The 15,819-nt window shown below is 29.1% G+C and overlaps 4 protein-coding genes and 1 long non-coding RNA gene across 10 annotated transcripts in view; 1 reads left to right on the top strand and 4 right to left on the bottom strand.

Annotated features, from left to right (window-relative positions):
• LOC105558603 overlaps positions 1 to 15,819 on the top strand; it is a 44,750-nt gene that overhangs the window by 24,079 nt on the left and 4,852 nt on the right. For 2 of the 3 annotated variants that reach the window (XR_001008685.1, XR_001008684.1), the window contains exons 2-4: positions 13,726 to 13,878; positions 14,230 to 14,264; positions 14,404 to 14,417. This is a non-coding gene — a long non-coding RNA (uncharacterized LOC105558603). Of the gene's footprint in view, positions 1 to 11,603; positions 11,689 to 13,725; positions 13,879 to 14,229; positions 14,265 to 14,403; positions 14,418 to 15,819 lie in introns of those variants that run through there. The other variant, XR_001008686.1, reaches the window with a different exon arrangement.
• On the bottom strand, positions 340 to 3,705 carry LOC105558599 (odorant receptor 10a-like). 2 transcript variants are annotated; one of them, XM_012006374.1, is made up of 6 exons: positions 3,649 to 3,705; positions 2,959 to 3,228; positions 1,801 to 2,269; positions 1,617 to 1,716; positions 1,305 to 1,424; positions 340 to 585 (listed from the first exon to the last, which is right to left on the bottom strand). In XM_012006374.1, exons 1-6 carry the CDS (start codon positions 3,677 to 3,679, stop codon positions 403 to 405), a joined length of 1,173 nt encoding a protein of 390 aa, XP_011861764.1. In that variant the 5' UTR covers positions 3,680 to 3,705; the 3' UTR covers positions 340 to 402. The 2 variants fall into 2 exon arrangements, with proteins under 2 accessions (XP_011861764.1, XP_011861765.1); XM_012006375.1 differs by having other exon boundaries at positions 2,032 to 2,269.
• On the bottom strand, positions 4,535 to 7,794 carry LOC105558600 (odorant receptor 49b-like). 2 transcript variants are annotated; one of them, XM_012006376.1, is made up of 7 exons: positions 7,713 to 7,794; positions 7,055 to 7,324; positions 6,255 to 6,723; positions 6,066 to 6,165; positions 5,805 to 5,924; positions 4,941 to 5,096; positions 4,535 to 4,739 (listed from the first exon to the last, which is right to left on the bottom strand). In XM_012006376.1, the coding sequence occupies exons 1-7, from the start codon at positions 7,741 to 7,743 to the stop codon at positions 4,683 to 4,685; spliced, it is 1,203 nt and encodes a 400-aa protein (XP_011861766.1). In that variant the 5' UTR covers positions 7,744 to 7,794; the 3' UTR covers positions 4,535 to 4,682. The 2 variants fall into 2 exon arrangements, with proteins under 2 accessions (XP_011861766.1, XP_011861767.1); XM_012006377.1 differs by lacking the exons at positions 4,535 to 4,739; positions 4,941 to 5,096 and adding an exon at positions 5,464 to 5,667.
• LOC105558601 (odorant receptor 43a-like) lies at positions 8,509 to 11,683 on the bottom strand. Of its 2 annotated transcripts, none has more exons than XM_012006379.1 (7): positions 11,590 to 11,683; positions 10,760 to 11,029; positions 9,965 to 10,433; positions 9,780 to 9,879; positions 9,458 to 9,577; positions 8,916 to 9,071; positions 8,509 to 8,649 (listed from the first exon to the last, which is right to left on the bottom strand). In XM_012006379.1, the coding sequence occupies exons 1-7, from the start codon at positions 11,618 to 11,620 to the stop codon at positions 8,596 to 8,598; spliced, it is 1,200 nt and encodes a 399-aa protein (XP_011861769.1). In that variant the 5' UTR covers positions 11,621 to 11,683; the 3' UTR covers positions 8,509 to 8,595. The 2 variants fall into 2 exon arrangements, with proteins under 2 accessions (XP_011861769.1, XP_011861768.1); XM_012006378.1 differs by lacking the exon at positions 11,590 to 11,683 and adding an exon at positions 11,509 to 11,582 and having other exon boundaries at positions 8,513 to 8,649; positions 10,760 to 11,033.
• Positions 12,383 to 14,385, bottom strand: LOC105558602 (odorant receptor 43a-like). Its single transcript, XM_012006380.1, has 6 exons — positions 14,367 to 14,385; positions 13,730 to 14,198; positions 13,356 to 13,455; positions 13,111 to 13,230; positions 12,815 to 12,970; positions 12,383 to 12,470 (listed from the first exon to the last, which is right to left on the bottom strand). The coding sequence occupies exons 1-6, from the start codon at positions 14,383 to 14,385 to the stop codon at positions 12,417 to 12,419; spliced, it is 918 nt and encodes a 305-aa protein (XP_011861770.1). The 3' UTR covers positions 12,383 to 12,416.

Here is a 15,819-nt window from a genome sequence, read left to right as displayed (position 1 = left end):
CACCGAAAAAAAGTTGTCACGCAGCGAGTGGCGAGCGGGGAGTGTATACTGAAGCTCGCCGCTTGCTGCGTGACAACTTTTTTTCGGCGCGCCGCTCCACCTCTCGCTATTAGATGATGCCCCACCGTTGCTTGCCGAGTCCGGCCTGCAGCCTTCTACGCTCTCATTCGCTCAGACATTAAAATTAATTTCTCGATAACTATTACAAATTTTGCAAAATGGTATAGGACTTTTCTATTCAGTTTGCTCCGGTCTATCTACCATCTACGGGACATACGGGTTAGGACACACCCTGTATACGTATGTATATGTAGATACAATAAATTATTTCTAAATTATTAAAATAGTGGAAAGTGAATTAATGTTTGGAAAATATTTAAATTACGATGTCATTCAAATGCTTTAGCTTAGCACAATAAAATACCTTACATTGCAAAATGTGGTCATTGTTATGGGGAACATTTTTCCAGCCGTAAGATAAATCGGTTTGGTTCCTCTTATCAACACAAACAACAAGTCTAGTGCAAGTTTTGGATCGACGGAATACCATCCATTATTGTAGGCCGCATAATACATTTCATCGCACTAAAACGTATTTATGATCGTCATAATTATAAAATTATATATATTGATCAATAAGAAAATTAATTTAACTACCGATTTTAAAGAAATTTATATTCTCATTTAAATTGTATCATGTATTATAACATTAAATCATTATCAACATATTTCTATAAGATATTTCACTACTTTTACTTTTGCTATTCACTGTTCAAGCATGATACATATTGAATGGTGATTTAACATCTTTCTTAAATGTCATATAAATCATATAATAAATATGACTATAATGCAAAATAGAGCATATATGATTTTTATTATGTTTGCATAAGAATAATAGTATATTGTGATACATGTGCGGGAAATTGGCTATTGGCCACGAGTAGCGGGTGGCCGCACGAGTGGCCAATAGCCAATCTCCCGCACATGTATCACATACTATTTTATATTATAAGTGCACGGAAAAGTACCTCTTTTTTGACAGTTACGTGTAAAAACTTTGAGGCTAACCTGTCATCTGTCGAAGACGGCGTGTGGAAGAGAGATTGGCAATTGTGCTGGGAGATAAACAAAAACAGCGCTAAAGTGTGCGGTAATAATTTTACCGCACGGCTTTTTCCGCACAGTTGACGCCATGTTGCGTGCAAACTGTATTGTGTCAGCAAATGTCTATTTTGGGCACGAAAAACTGTCAAAAAAGAGGCACTTTTCCGTGCACGTGTGATATAAAGAATATAACTTACTTTAGCCACCAAAAATTCGCCTAGAGCACAGTATAAACACATATGTCCAAATATATTGAAAACCATGCATACAAAGAATACCAAACTTGCGAGTGAGAAATCATTTCCTTCGTCGAATAGCTAATGATTTAGAAAGTATATAAGAATATGTAATAATTCATAATTAAAATTATTTTAGATAATATTTTTAATAATGCATCATATAAACTATAAACAGCACAAGAATAACACACAATTTAGATGTTATTCCTTTAATAACTTACAATATTTATTTTTCAGTAAAAATTTATTAATAAGTAATTCTATACTCACTGCAATTATCCGGACACCACAGAGGGCGAAAAGTATTGAGAAGTATACAAATAATGCCAGAAGTATTATGCTATACGTATCTTCAATAACCTCAATAGCTCTGCAAAACATATATCTTGTATTAGATACATATGATTAATATACTTTTAGAAATTGTTTAAATGAATTCATATCAACATCAAACCTAATTAAACGACTGTGTTTTATCACGCAGCTCTTCAACATATCATTTGTTTTGATATATTTATCCAAACGTGTCAAACGATTTTTAAGAATGTCCAATTGACCGCATATATGGAAGATTAGTAACCCGAGAAAATTGTCGATTCCAGAATAACACATGACTGAGAGAACTATGCAGATTGCTTGACTAATAAATGTTAGTTCGTATTGCGGGCTTTTAGTTATATCGTACATATAATATGATTGTAGAGGCAAAGGTCTGCCTGGATCAGTAATATTGGACCTCAATCTTATCGAGACTCCAAATGCGGGAAGAATAAAAAGAAAGACGCATCCTAATGCCATGATGGAATATGCGGACATAATAATTAAGCGTGCACTCTGTGCCCTTCTGATCATTATATTCCTCTCTTGTGCATCTTTCGGTCTTCCCCAATCCTCCGCAATCATATCTATGATTGGTATGATACCTTCAAAATTGTCAATATTGTACATTTGAATGTCCACTTAACAACATTGAAATATAAATTATGTCAAGTTGAAATTGTAAGTAATAAAACATTTAATAAGAGCTAAAATATTAATAAAGTTATAAAGAAATTAATTATATTTTATTATAGTTAAAAATGGTATATGTATAAATAAGTAATTAAAACAAAGTTTTATAATAAATTAGTATGGCTCGTATGTGTTAAACACAAATTTCAAAGAATTTAAAGGACTCAGAGCCGTGACAGGGTGGTAGTGTCTAAATATTCTATTCTAAATTTATTGCGAAAAAATATCACCAGGGTAATATTTTTTCGCAATAAATTTAGAATAGAATATTTAGACACTACCACCCTGTCACGGCTCTGAGTCCTTTAAATTCTTTGAAAGTTTTATAATATGAAATTTTCCTTCAATAACTATAAACTTGTAATGTAAATGGTCGCCGTTAGGAATAAATTCTTTTATATATGAATTAGCTCATATGTCTTACAATAGTACATACTTGATACCTATGAGTATATTTGTAAATTAATTTTACTGATATGAAAATATAAATATTTTTTAATTAGAAATTATTATAAATAGATATAGTTATAAATATATTTATACAAACAAACGTTCATTTATCACATTGTGGGATTCTGAATTATAGCACATAATTGCCTACCTTCTATCTTCCACCAAAAAATCGTGATTCTTATCGTGGAACTTAAAGCTGCTGAAGTAGCTTGTAAATTATCAATCATTAGCATGACATCTCCATAAATTCTTATAAAGGAATGTATACAAGGAATCAGAATGCCGAATGTTAGCGCAAGAAAAACGACAAGTACTCGTAAATTGCACATTAACTTCTGTCGAGAGTTCTCTATGGTTTTGGGCCAAAGCCCAATAAATTCTAAAGTGATACGATTCAATTTCATCGCCCATTCGAAATCTACCTGTAGAAACCTCAGTAAGTCACAGTTTATGAAAAGTATCAATAGAATTTTAAACATATACAATAAACGTATACAATAAACTACAAATAACAATTAAAATAACTAGAGTGTAAAATAGAGAATGTTTAACAAAACTAATTTTTTGTTAATAATAACAATTCAAAATTTACTTAAGAAATAGTAAATAATTGACAATAAAGTCTTCCATTTCAAATACGTTATAATAATAAATGCTAATATTTGTTACAATAATTAAATATGTTAATACTCAAGATTCAAAATATGATATAAAACTTCTATTAACAGCAACAAAACGTAAAGTGGATTAAATGTCACTATCTTTCTTTATCATAAATAAATGTATATTTCATAAAGTAACTATCCTTTGCAGTCACAACAATCATAGTAATAAGCACCTTGGTGTGTGGTATATTTCGATCTATTCATGTCGAATGTTATTCAAAGACTGGCATCTGCTTCTTTTCCAGAAATTAACATTATTTCGTATTCAGAAGTTGTTTCGCGCGCATGCTATTTCTCAAAAGTATCGTACGATCAACTTGTTACAAAGAGTTTTTAATATTCTGCCTCCCTCCGTTTCAAGTTTTCAGCGCAAAACATCACGCGAAGTAATAAAAAAATTTTCATAATAACAGGTTGTTGCATCACGTGAGACGAAGAATGTCCATTGGCACATCCGTTATAGTCACACGTTTTTACAATCAGTTATAGCTTATAACACCACTACACATATATTAGCGATAGACTACGTAGATTCGAACGTTGTACGTCCTTACGGTCTTTCCCAGGTAAATATTTTTGCCGAAAATTTTCGATTTTAAATATTGATATGTAGGGATTAAATTCTCATTATCTTCATTGTCCCAAGTAATCATCGACAATATGTGAACGTAATATAATATCAGATGAGCAATAATACAATGGCATACATGTGACATATTCCCATGCACGCATGATGATTAATTTGTATGATTACTATGTAGAGGAGGTTAAATAGTACAGAAGCATGTCTGTAATTAATTCTGACCGGTGGTCAATATGTTGCGTAGCACCCTGTATAATCACAATGCATAAAATGGAAAAGTAGTTGAGAAATATAAAAACTGTACATACTTTAATTTCATTTATCAATTATTCAATGAATAGTATTTTTATTCTGTACGTGTGCTGTTAAGTAATACTGGACAAAGAACACAGTAGATAAGGAATTTAAAATAAATTAGTTTTGAGTATTGTAAAAAGTATATTTTTATGGATTTAGATTTTAATCAAAATTTTTATTTCTGTCTAATAAAATCCGTATCATATTCCATCTCCAGAGTAAGATTTACATTTTATTTGTAAGTAACAATAACTATTTGCACAATTTATAAACTATGTTCTATTAAACGTTGTATAAGATTGAAAAATGTTCACACTTTTATCTTCTTTATTTACTGTTTGTTGTATGCAAAACTGATATATAACCAACTGATGTTTTCAGTAACTAAAAAATATATGTTTATTAAAAGTAATACAATTAATAACATACCATAATTATAATGTTTAATATTCTACACATAAGTGCATTAACATAAAATATATAAATTATATAAAATTGTTGCAATTATGTAGAAATTAATTCATGTGAGATTTGTGTTATAATTATTAAATACAACAATTATATTCAGATATTCAAATATTTTACCCCGCAAAATGTAGCCATTGTCATAGGAAACACTTTCCCAGCAGTAAGATACACTGGTTTAGAGCCTCTTAGCAGCAGGTACAACAAATTCTTCGTAATTTTTGAGTCCACAGAAAACCATTCGTTACTGTATGCTGCATAATATATTTCACTACACTTAAAAATATCAAGAATATTATAATTACTGATTATGATTGTATGCATTCAGTGTTATCATAAGTTAATATGCATCGTGTATAAGTATATTGGACGAAAGCAGACGTCAAATGAAAGAGTTTTAAAATAATTGATAAAAGAAAAATTCTAAATATATTAAAATTGTTTTATGACAAATTTTCATAATCGTATCGAATAATACGAAATAAGATCAAATATCTTGAAATATAAATAAAATAAAATATCTTTGGAACATTTTCTAGTAATATTTGCATTAAAACATTGTTTGTATGTTATTGCAACGTATTAAAATTTTATTCATTAAATGTTCTTATAATGTTTTTACAGAATTTTGTCTTTTTACAAAATGCATCTCTCAATGCCTCGTCGTATAACAATATATGTGTAAACATTAAGTGGTCTTTTCTCGTGCGGACGCACGCTAATTTGCAGACCTTTATTAATGAGTAACTCATTATTTATTCATAATGCAAACCGACACAGGATTTTTAAACACAGTCTAAGCTACTCTACCTATTCACTTAGAGTGTTTTACTTATTATCATACACTCTAAAAAGAAATTATTATTACATTTTGCTACGTGCATTAAATAATAGAACATTATTCGTCAAAATTTTTTCAATTGAATTATTTAACATTAGTTATATAACATATAATTTATGCGCGCGTTTTTAAGTAAAACTTACCCGTGCTGTCAAAATCTCACCAATGGCACAATACAAGCACATATGCGCAAATATATTGAAAACGTTAGATATTAAATATATTAATTGAGTAATGGATAGATCATTTCCTTCATCAAAGAGCTACGTAATTTATAGTGTATGTATATGTATTAATAATACTTTTAATGATTATAATATTTATAAAAGTAGATATTATATGGAAATTTTGTAATATGCAATACATTTGATTTGATAAATTTTTATTTATATTTGAATACTTACGTTAGTTATACGAAAACCGTAGAAAGAGAAGAGAACTGCAAAGTATACAAATAAAATTAGAAGTGTTACGTTATACGTATCTTCAATAATCTCAATGGCTCTGTAAACCATAACTTTTGTGTTACAGACATTTCATTAGCACACATATTTCGTGCACAATATTTATGCGAATTCATAAAAATATCAAACCTAAGTAAACGAATATGCTTCATCACACAGCTCTTTAGCATATTATGAGAATCGATATATGTGTGCAGATATGTCAGACGATTTTTAAGAATGTCCAATTGGCCGCATATATGGAAGATTAATAACCCAAGAAAATTGTCGATTCCAGAATAAGACATCATTGAAAGAACTATGAAGATAGCTTGACTAATAAATGTTAGTTCGTACTGTGGCCTTTTTGTTATATCGTAAATATAATACGTTTGTAGAGGCATTGGTCTGCCTGGGTCTGTAATATTAGGCGTCAATCTCATTGATATCCCAAAACCCGGGAGAAGGATAATAAAGAAACAGGCTACACCCATTATGCAGTAGGCGCAAGTAATGATAATGCGTGCATTCTTCGCCTGTCTAATCATAATGTTTCTGTCTTCAACACTTTTCGATTTTAGCCAATCCTCCGCCATCATATTCATGATCGGTATGATAGCTTTAAAAGTATTAATATATTAAATATTTAATTATTTAGATATTCAAATTTGCATGTAATAGTATAGCTAAATTTAAATAAAAATTATGTTAACTGAGCACAAATTTAAAAGTTGCAGAAATATTAATATTACTTTTATTGCATTTTTTATAGTGAACTTACTATACATATAAGTAATAAAAATAAATTTTGTAATCTAAGATTTTTAATGCACAGTAATCGTAATTTAAATAGATCTCATACACAATTTAAATAAATAAAATTATTTGATGTAAATATACTATTTATCACATTTTAAAACTTAACGATATGGCGTTATAATTGTGTTTACCTTCTTTTTTCCACCAAAAAATTATGATTCTTATCGAGCAGCTTATGCCCGGTAAAGTAAATTGTAAATTGTCTAGCATTAGCATGATATCGCCCGAAATTCTTAGTAATGAATGTATAGCAGGAACCAGAATAGCAAACATTACCCCAAGAAATACGATAAGTACCCGACAGTTACACATTAACTTCTGTCGATGGCTCTGTACGGTTTTTGGCCAAAGTCCAATAAAATCTAAAGCCATACGATTCAGTATCACCGCCCATTCGAAATCTACCTGTAGAAGCCTCAGTTAATTCGTAGCTCATGAAAATATATGATAAAATTATATCATAAGATCTTAAGCATACTCGTACATTTAAGTTAACAAACAATGCAAACCGTGCAAAACAATATATTTAATATGATGAGTAAAAATTATATAATTCAAGAGTTATTTAAGAAATAGTAAATTACAAACAATACAAGTGCCCTTATTTAAATATCCGTGATAAATGATTAATGTTTCTTACAATAATTACATATGTTAATGCATAATAATAATATTTAAATGATGCAATACTTGTATTAACAGCAACAAAATAAAATGCAAATTAAATGTCATCAACCCTTGTTATTCTTAATATAAATAAATTTCCACAATAATCACAATAATAAGCACCTTGGTACGCGTTGAATTTCGAACTGTTCATGCCGAATGTTGTCTAAAGACTGGCATCTGTTTCTTTTCCAGAATATAACATTATCTCGTATTCATCAGAAGTCGTTTTGCGCGCATGCTCTTTATGCTATTTCTCCAAAGTATCGAACGATCAACTTGTAACAAAGAGTTTTAAATATTCTATCTCCCTTCGTTTCAAGTTTCCAGCGCTAAACATTGTGCGAAGTAGTAAAAAATTTTCGTAATAGCAGGTCGTAAAAAGTTATGTCGTAAAATGAATGCCCGTAGGCACATGCGTTTTATTCACACGTTTTTGCGATCAGTTATAGCTTATAACATCACTACACTTGTGTTAGCAATAGATTCATTACTACATAGATTCCGACATATACGGGTTTTATTTTTCTGAGTAAATAATTTCGCAAAAATTAAGCGTTAAAAAATGTTTCGTTTTTTGAGATTGATACGTCGTGATTAAAAGCGTGAGAAATATCACTAACCAATATTATAATTAAAACTAGCAGATGGTGACTCGAATAACCCAAATATTCATGTTGTAATTATTAAATATTACTGTTTTAAGAGACAAAAATTATAAGAATGTAAACTGTTTGATTAATAAACGTTTGTACTGCAGTCTTTTCGTTATATCGTGCGTTTGTTAAATACAGTACCTTTGTAGAGGCATTGGTCTGCATGGATCAGAAATATTGCATCTAATTATCTAATTAAATTCTCAACATTTCTGTCAAAACTTGCAGTAGAATCTATAATTTATTTGTCCATAACATTTTAACATTTACAAAATATTATTCTTACTTTATAACGTTCTATTGAAATAGCACTTTTACTAGAAAAACTTCCACTTTATCTCATTTTTCTACTAACTTCTTGTTGTATATAAAACAGATATATATCCAACTGATGTTTTTGTTAACTGAAAAATAGCAATTAATATTATAATAAATTAATGTTATTAATCACACAAAGATATATGTATACATATAAGACGAGATACGTATGTATAAATATACAAAAAGTGCGCGCGCGCGAACACACACACACACACACAAGTGCAATAAAATAGATATACATTATAAATTTATTAATGTGGAGTATTATACAAAAATATTATTAATATTGCAATATTATTAAAATACTTTTAGCGGAGTAAATATAATATTAAACACTAAAGTATCTTACATTGCAAAATGTGGTCATTGTCATAGGAAACATTTTTCCAGCGGTGAGGTAAATTGGTTTAGTGCCTCTTACTAGTAAAAATAATAAGTTTCGTGTAATTTCTGGATCCATGTAATACCATTCATTACTGTAGGCCGCATAATACATTTCATCACACTAACATGTATTATAAATTTTTTAGATAAAAATTGCATGTATTACATTGTAGTACATTTAATTTAGCCATTAATTATGAAACAAATAGTATTTTCATTGAAAGTATAAATTAATAAATAACTCATTTTTATTTTGTAAAAGCTTATGTTAAAGTTTTAACCTATTTAATTTAATTGTCTAATATGAATAATATTAAATTATTATTAATATACGTATTTCTGTATTATATTTTAATATTTCTTTTTGCTATGTGTTTAGAAATGACAAATATTGTGAACTTCTTATGCATTAACATTAACTTTTTTTTAAATAAATGATATTGTAGTAAATTCTAATACGAAACATATAACTTAAGTGATGTATAAAAGTAGGAGAATACAACTTACTTGGGACATCAAAAATTCGCCCAGAGCACAATATACACACATATTTCCAAATAAATTAAAAAGCATAGATACAAAATATATCAAGCGTGTGAGTGATAAATCATTCCCTTCATCGAATAGCTAATTAATTAATAACATACGTAAAAAGAATGCAACTTTTAATATTTCAAATTATTTTAGAGCTTTATCATGAAACATATTATAAATAGAAACAATTAATACCAATTTAGTTATTGTAGCACTTTTAATAACTTTTAATACGTTTTTTGTTAAAAAATTTATTAATAAACAAATTTTTATTTGTAAACATGTACACACTCACGCTAATTATCCGGAAACCGAAGAAAGCAAAAAGAATTGCAAAGTATATAAATAAAGCTAGAAGTATTACGTTATACGTATCTTCAACAATCTCAATTGCCCTGTAAAACATATCTATTAGATATACTTGATTACATACACTTAAATCATGGAAATTATTTATATAAGTTTATTTAAATGTCAAACCTAAGTAAACGTATGTGTTTCATGATACAGCTTTTTAGCATGTCATGAGAATTGATATATGTATCCAGATGTGTCAAACGATTTTTAAGAATGTCCAATTGGCCGCATATATGGAAGATTAGTAATCCGAGAAAATTGTCGATTCCAGAATAAGACAGGATTGAAATCACTATGCAAATAGCTTGACTAATAAACGTTAATTCGTATTGAGGCCTTTTTGTTATATCATAAATATAATACGTTTGCAGAGGCATTGGTTTGCCTGGATCAGTAATATTTGACGTCAATCTCACTGATATTCCAAAACCCGGGAGAATGATATTAAAGATGCACGCCACTCCCATTATGCAGAAGGCGCAAATAATAATAATGCGTGCATTCTGCGCATATCTAATCATAATGTTTCTATCTTCAGCACTTTTCGATATTATCCAATCTTCCGCGATCATATTCATGATCGGTATGATAGCTTTAAAAGTGTCAATATTAAATATTTATGTGCGAATTAAACAGTACAGCTAAATTTCAATGGTAAAACCTATGGTAACTAAATAATAAAAAAATTTTAAACAAAAAGAAATAAATATAACTTTTAATGTATTTCTTACATTAAAAATATTATATAAATAAGTAATAAAAATGAACTTTGTAATGTGATATTTTTAATGCAAAGTAGTCACAATTGAAATAGATCTCTTACATTATTTAAATGAATAAAATTATTTTGTTTAATTTGTAGGTATATTTTTATCACATTTTATAACTTAGCAACATGGCTTTTATAATTATGTCTACCTTCTTTTTTCCACCAAAAAATTATGATTCTTATCGAACAGCTTGTGGCCGGTAAAGTATAATGTAAATTATCTAACATTAGCATGATATCTCCTGAAATTCGTATTAGTGAATGTACACAAGGAATCATAACGCCGCACGTTACCCCCAGAAATACGATGAACACCCGAAAATTATACATTATCTTCTGCCGTTGGTTCTGTACGATTTTTGGCCAAAGTCCAATTAAATCTAAAGCGATACGATTCAGTTTCACCGCCCATTCGAAATCTACCTATAAAAATGTCACTAAATTGGTTCGTTCTTTGAAAACATTACATCATAGATATATGTACATAAATAAAGTCACAATGAGAGCAAAACATATTTTCTCAATACACAACGTATTTTCTCATTACATACACAAGTTCAAATATTATTTTCATAATCCATATTATTAAAAATAATAAATATAGATTACAAAGGTACTAATTTTTCATTATTTCTAATTTACTCTGATTAAGGGTGAATTGTTCTAAAAGTCAGGTAACATTTTACCCTTTATTCTTTTTCTAAGGAGAAGAGAATAAATTAGAATACCATGTGGGTAAATTAATGCTTTTTGTAATCTATATTTATCTATATATATTATACTGCTTTAAATAACACGTAGAACAGTCCTTAGATATATCTAATTTTTTGTTACAATCATCTAATACATTGTGTAAAAAGAAATTTAAAAAGTTTAATAATAATAACATTAAAAATACCACTACTCTTTGCACATATGCACTTGATAAATACATTTTTTTCTTTCAAATTACAGGTACAACAGTTTTAACTGCGAGCACCTTGATATCCGGTATATTTGGAATCATCCATGACGAATATTATTTACAGACTGACAGCTGTTAATTGCTTTTTCATGAAACAACGTTATCTTCTATGTAGTAAGAAGTATTGCTCGCGCATGTTCTCAATTATAGTTCTCAAAAGTATTGATATACTTACACCGAAGTGTTTTAAATATTTCATATTATGCGATCCTCGTTTTATATTTCCCTCAAGTTTTCAGCACCGCATATTGTGCAAGACATTTAGGAATAAAGAAGTTTGTAATAACAGGTAGCTATCTGTCACGCTGGCAAAAAAAGGCGTTTATATACACCCGTTATATTCTCACGCTTCCGCAGTAGTTTTCATACAACTTTGCTGTAGCTAATAGATTTTATAGAATGCACCACACTTTTGTTCACGTCGCTTATTCCATTCGTACTTATACGAAAAGATATATTCATAATAGCTGCGTTATTGAAAAAATGTTGAGTTTTTACGAAATAAAATGTGTGGTTCGTATTACAAAATACATCATTTCTTGACCAAATTAAACTCTAAGAAATCTAAATTAAAAACACATTATGTATAACACAAATAATAGCAACGCCTTCTACGGTTGGATTGGATCTTAATGCCTAATAATATTTTGGTGTATACATTTTCGATATAAAATATATTACATAAAATAACAAACATTGAGTAAAATAACATAATTTATTTTATTTCCATTAATTTATGTCTGTCATATTTGTAATTATTAAATTGAAAGGCTATTAGATCTACTTCTTTCTTAAATCTTTTATTATAAATATTGTACTAGCGTGATTTTTGCATTTCGTTTTCATCTTCGGTTTGCCAATAGAAATGATATGTAGCCAGCCGATGTTTTCAACAACTGTAACATATTTTCTATGTAAACAGATAATAGAAATAAAATTTTGTACTGATAAATATGCAATTAATGATTTACAAAATTAAAAGGATTTAATTTTTTCTACATATGATAAAAAAGATGTATTTGTCTAATTGTTTTATTATTATAATTTAAAATTTATCTTTTAATGATTATGTAAGTATAATATATAGCGTATTCTACAACAACATGGAAACAGTTTAAAATTAAATTAAATTAAGGATATTTTTTCCATTTTCATTATCTGTTAGAAAAGAAAAGCAATGGGAATATTCAGTTTAAAAACAAAAGTCATTTATAAATTTGAAATAAATTGATAATCTTACACTGCAAAATGTGGTCATCGTAAGTGGAAATACTTTTCCTGCAGTAATGCGGAAAGGTTGACTAGTTCGTCTCATTAATAAGATAAATGTCCTTGCGTATTTTGGTTCTAGTTTGTACCATTCAAGATCGCACAGAGCACGATATACTCCATCGCACTTAACATGCACATATACATAGAATAATATATTGATGTATAATATATTGTGTTAATATGACATATACTGTTAAAAAATTTAATTAAAAATTAAATTACTGTTATGATATGAAATTAAAAAGAATTAAGTTTGTAACTTACTTGTATCGTTATGAACTCTCCGGCACCATAATAAAGGAAAGTATGCGTAAGCAAAATAGTGATACTAACTAACGGAAAACATAACCGTGCGAAAGAAAGATCACTCTCTTCGGTAATCACCTGAACAACATATTTTGCTAATTAATAAAAATTAGTTAATGCCGGTATAACAATCTACATATTTTAAAATAAAGAAAAATTAAAGATATTTTCTAAGAAGATATAATCTACATATTTAAACTTACAGTAAGCAATAAGAATCCATGCAGACAAAATACAATACCAAAATTAAATACTAAACTCAACATCATTAAAGAGAAGATATTTTCAATAATATTGGCGAATCTATAATATATGTTGAAAAAATTAAATTTCTCACAATAAATAAAAAATGTGTAAAATCATATTAATAATGTTGTGTAAAAAGGCTTTTTATTTTTCTTTATTAGTCATAATAGAAAAGAGAGTTGTTAGGCTGTCTAATTATTAAATTACTTTTATCAATAAATTGTTAAATAAATTTTCTGTATAGAATCTTTCTACATTTTATTTGTAATTATGTGTAATCATATCGAGAAGAAATGCAAATAGAAATATTTATGTGTGTATGTGCAGATACCTGATGAGCCGCATATGATTCACTATGGTATTACTCAGAATGTAGATGAAATCTTGGCACGAAATCAAATTAGCTATACGGCCTTTGAAAGTTTCCAGTTGACCACTGAAGTGAAGGATTACGAGACCAAGAAAAGCATCTACTGAGGTGTAAGTTACAGCGGCCAAGACAATTGTAATAGCTTGAACGATGTATGTTAGTTCAAATTGCGGGCTCTTATCTATGTCGTAAAAATAATAAGTCTGCAGCGGCAACGGCTTGCCCGGATCCGTGAGATTCGTTAAATGCCTTAACGTTGAGCCAAAATACGGAAGAACGATGATCACTGTGAACGCCAATACCATTAGAACGTATCCGCTAATGACAATCATTCTAGCAATCTGTGCTCGCTCCACCATTATATCCCTCTCTTTTGTTGTCTTCAACTTCATCCAGTCTTCTGCCATCATTTTTATAATGGCTGAAAGTGCTTCGAAATATAGGAAAATAATCATTTACAGGATCATCCCATATCGTTCCACGTTTCAAAGATAAGGCGAGTACCTTTAAGTACACTTAAACTTTATACATTTTGTGTAATTAAATATATACGTCCTTGATATTTTCGTGCCACATATGCAAATAATTATATCCATACCTGTTTGTTTCCATCGCATAATAACAAGTTTTAACAGGACCACTAGTAGAGGTAAAGTAACCTCAAGATTATCTACCATAAGTATCATGTCTCCCCACACTCGTATAAGGGAGCATGCGAGAGGTACACCAGAGACAAATCCCACTATAACGAAGATAATGACCACGCGAAGATCGGAAGCGAACATATTCTTAGACACCTCACTGCTCTTGGGCCATAATCCGACCAGTTCTAAACCCAAGCGATTTAATTCAATCGCCCATGTAAAATCTAGTGACACATTAAAGTTATGTATTAAGAGAAAATTTACATAGCTTTAATAATAATTAAAAATTACGATAGAAAATAAGAAAGGTATAACAATTTCATAGCAATATTCAAGTATACCCTTATTAGCACACATCACACTCGCGAAGTAAACTCATATGCATTTCCGGCCTATTGAATATGAGTAATTATTTCAATGTAGCGATTACAATAATCCATAACATATTTAGAAAACTCACTTTTACTTGTAAAGAAAAATACGTATGTCTATTACCTTTGTGCCCTGAATGTTTGGAAATGTCCATGCCGAAGACTAATGCGAAGAACTCACCTCGCTTGCCATACTGATGCGAAAACTATCCATCACGCATGTCCGCGATATGAGTGCAACAACCTGACTGCTTCGCCGAAGAATGCATTAAATATTACAAATGCTATTTCCAATTGATAACAGTGTTTCGTTTCGTTCCAAAACTTTACGAACACAGGAATAAGTCACAAAAAGGAACGTTTACGCTAATAAGAAGGGAGGTATAGTGTCTTGTGCACAATATGTACATCGCCAACATGCCAAATTATACACTATAAGTTTCTTCATAACTTCACAATATTTCACGTGTTCATCTCGTAACTAGAGATATACTTATGTGTAGTTGCTGAGCATAATCATAATTTGTAGAAGGCGTAGAAATTGAGAAAACCTTTAGACAAAAAGTGCAGTGCGAGGAAAAGGATATAGTATTCTATAATACTATACTGTCTATACAAAAACTGTGAATATCTATTGAAAGAAAAACATATTTCTTATAATATAATATATGTGATAATATATTATATTATTTTGACTAAGTGTGCAATACTTGTAGATAAAAGGCAATAATAGTTTTGTTTATTGCACATTGCTTTCCTACCTAGATAAGTCTTTAAATTGTTTTTAATAATCATAATAAATATTTAAAATATTATGTCTACGTATTTTTACGTATTTAAAAGTAAATTGTGTTTTATCTCATAAACAGTTTCATTTAACTACATAAATATATTTTTTATCGTAATAATCGTACAAAGCACATTCCAAATAAAAATATTTATTGGTAAACGTTACACCAATTCACAATATACATATAACAAATTACAATAAATAACAAATTTATTTCTATGCTAATCAACGTAATTATTAATTTCT

The sequence above is a fragment of the Vollenhovia emeryi genome, unplaced genomic scaffold, assembly GCF_000949405.1.
Source record: "Vollenhovia emeryi isolate VEMERY1.0 unplaced genomic scaffold, V.emery_V1.0 DF939329.1, whole genome shotgun sequence".
NCBI classification, from domain to species: Eukaryota; Metazoa; Arthropoda; class Insecta; order Hymenoptera; family Formicidae; genus Vollenhovia; species Vollenhovia emeryi.
The sequence above is the reverse complement of the archived record's forward strand: the minus strand, read 5'-3'. Positions and strand labels throughout refer to the sequence as shown.

What these genes read in the sequence shown, in the direction of transcription:
- LOC105558599 (XM_012006374.1), bottom strand. Translation starts at nt 3,679, where the DNA reads ATGAATAGATCGAAATATACCACACACCAAG. An exon ending in GTGGTGTCCGGATAATTGCA is followed by an intron (nt 1,425 to 1,616) that starts GTGAGTATAGAA and finishes CTAAATCATTAG; the next exon opens with CTATTCGACGAAGGAAATGA. An exon ending in GCGAATTTTTGGTGGCTAAA is followed by an intron (nt 586 to 1,304) that starts GTAAGTTATATT and finishes AATACGTTTTAG; the next exon opens with TGCGATGAAATGTATTATGC.
- LOC105558600 (XM_012006376.1), bottom strand. Translation starts at nt 7,743, where the DNA reads ATGAACAGTTCGAAATTCAACGCGTACCAAG. An exon ending in GAAATTCAACGCGTACCAAG is followed by an intron (nt 7,325 to 7,712) that starts GTGCTTATTATT and finishes TTCTACAGGTAG; the next exon opens with ATTTCGAATGGGCGGTGATA. An exon ending in CAATGGCTACATTTTGCGGG is followed by an intron (nt 4,740 to 4,940) that starts GTAAAATATTTG and finishes TATATTTTTTAG; the next exon opens with TTACTGAAAACATCAGTTGG.
- LOC105558601 (XM_012006378.1), bottom strand. Translation starts at nt 11,544, where the DNA reads ATGTATTTATCAAGTGCATATGTGCAAAGAGTAGTG. An exon ending in TCGGTTTCCGGATAATTAGC is followed by an intron (nt 9,578 to 9,779) that starts GTGAGTGTGTAC and finishes TTAATTAATTAG; the next exon opens with CTATTCGATGAAGGGAATGA. An exon ending in CAATGACCACATTTTGCAAT is followed by an intron (nt 8,650 to 8,915) that starts GTAAGATACTTT and finishes GCTATTTTTCAG; the next exon opens with TTAACAAAAACATCAGTTGG.
- LOC105558602 (XM_012006380.1), bottom strand. An exon ending in AATCATATGCGGCTCATCAG is followed by an intron (nt 13,456 to 13,729) that starts GTATCTGCACAT and finishes CATATATTATAG; the next exon opens with ATTCGCCAATATTATTGAAA. An exon ending in ATGGATTCTTATTGCTTACT is followed by an intron (nt 13,231 to 13,355) that starts GTAAGTTTAAAT and finishes TATGTTGTTCAG; the next exon opens with GTGATTACCGAAGAGAGTGA.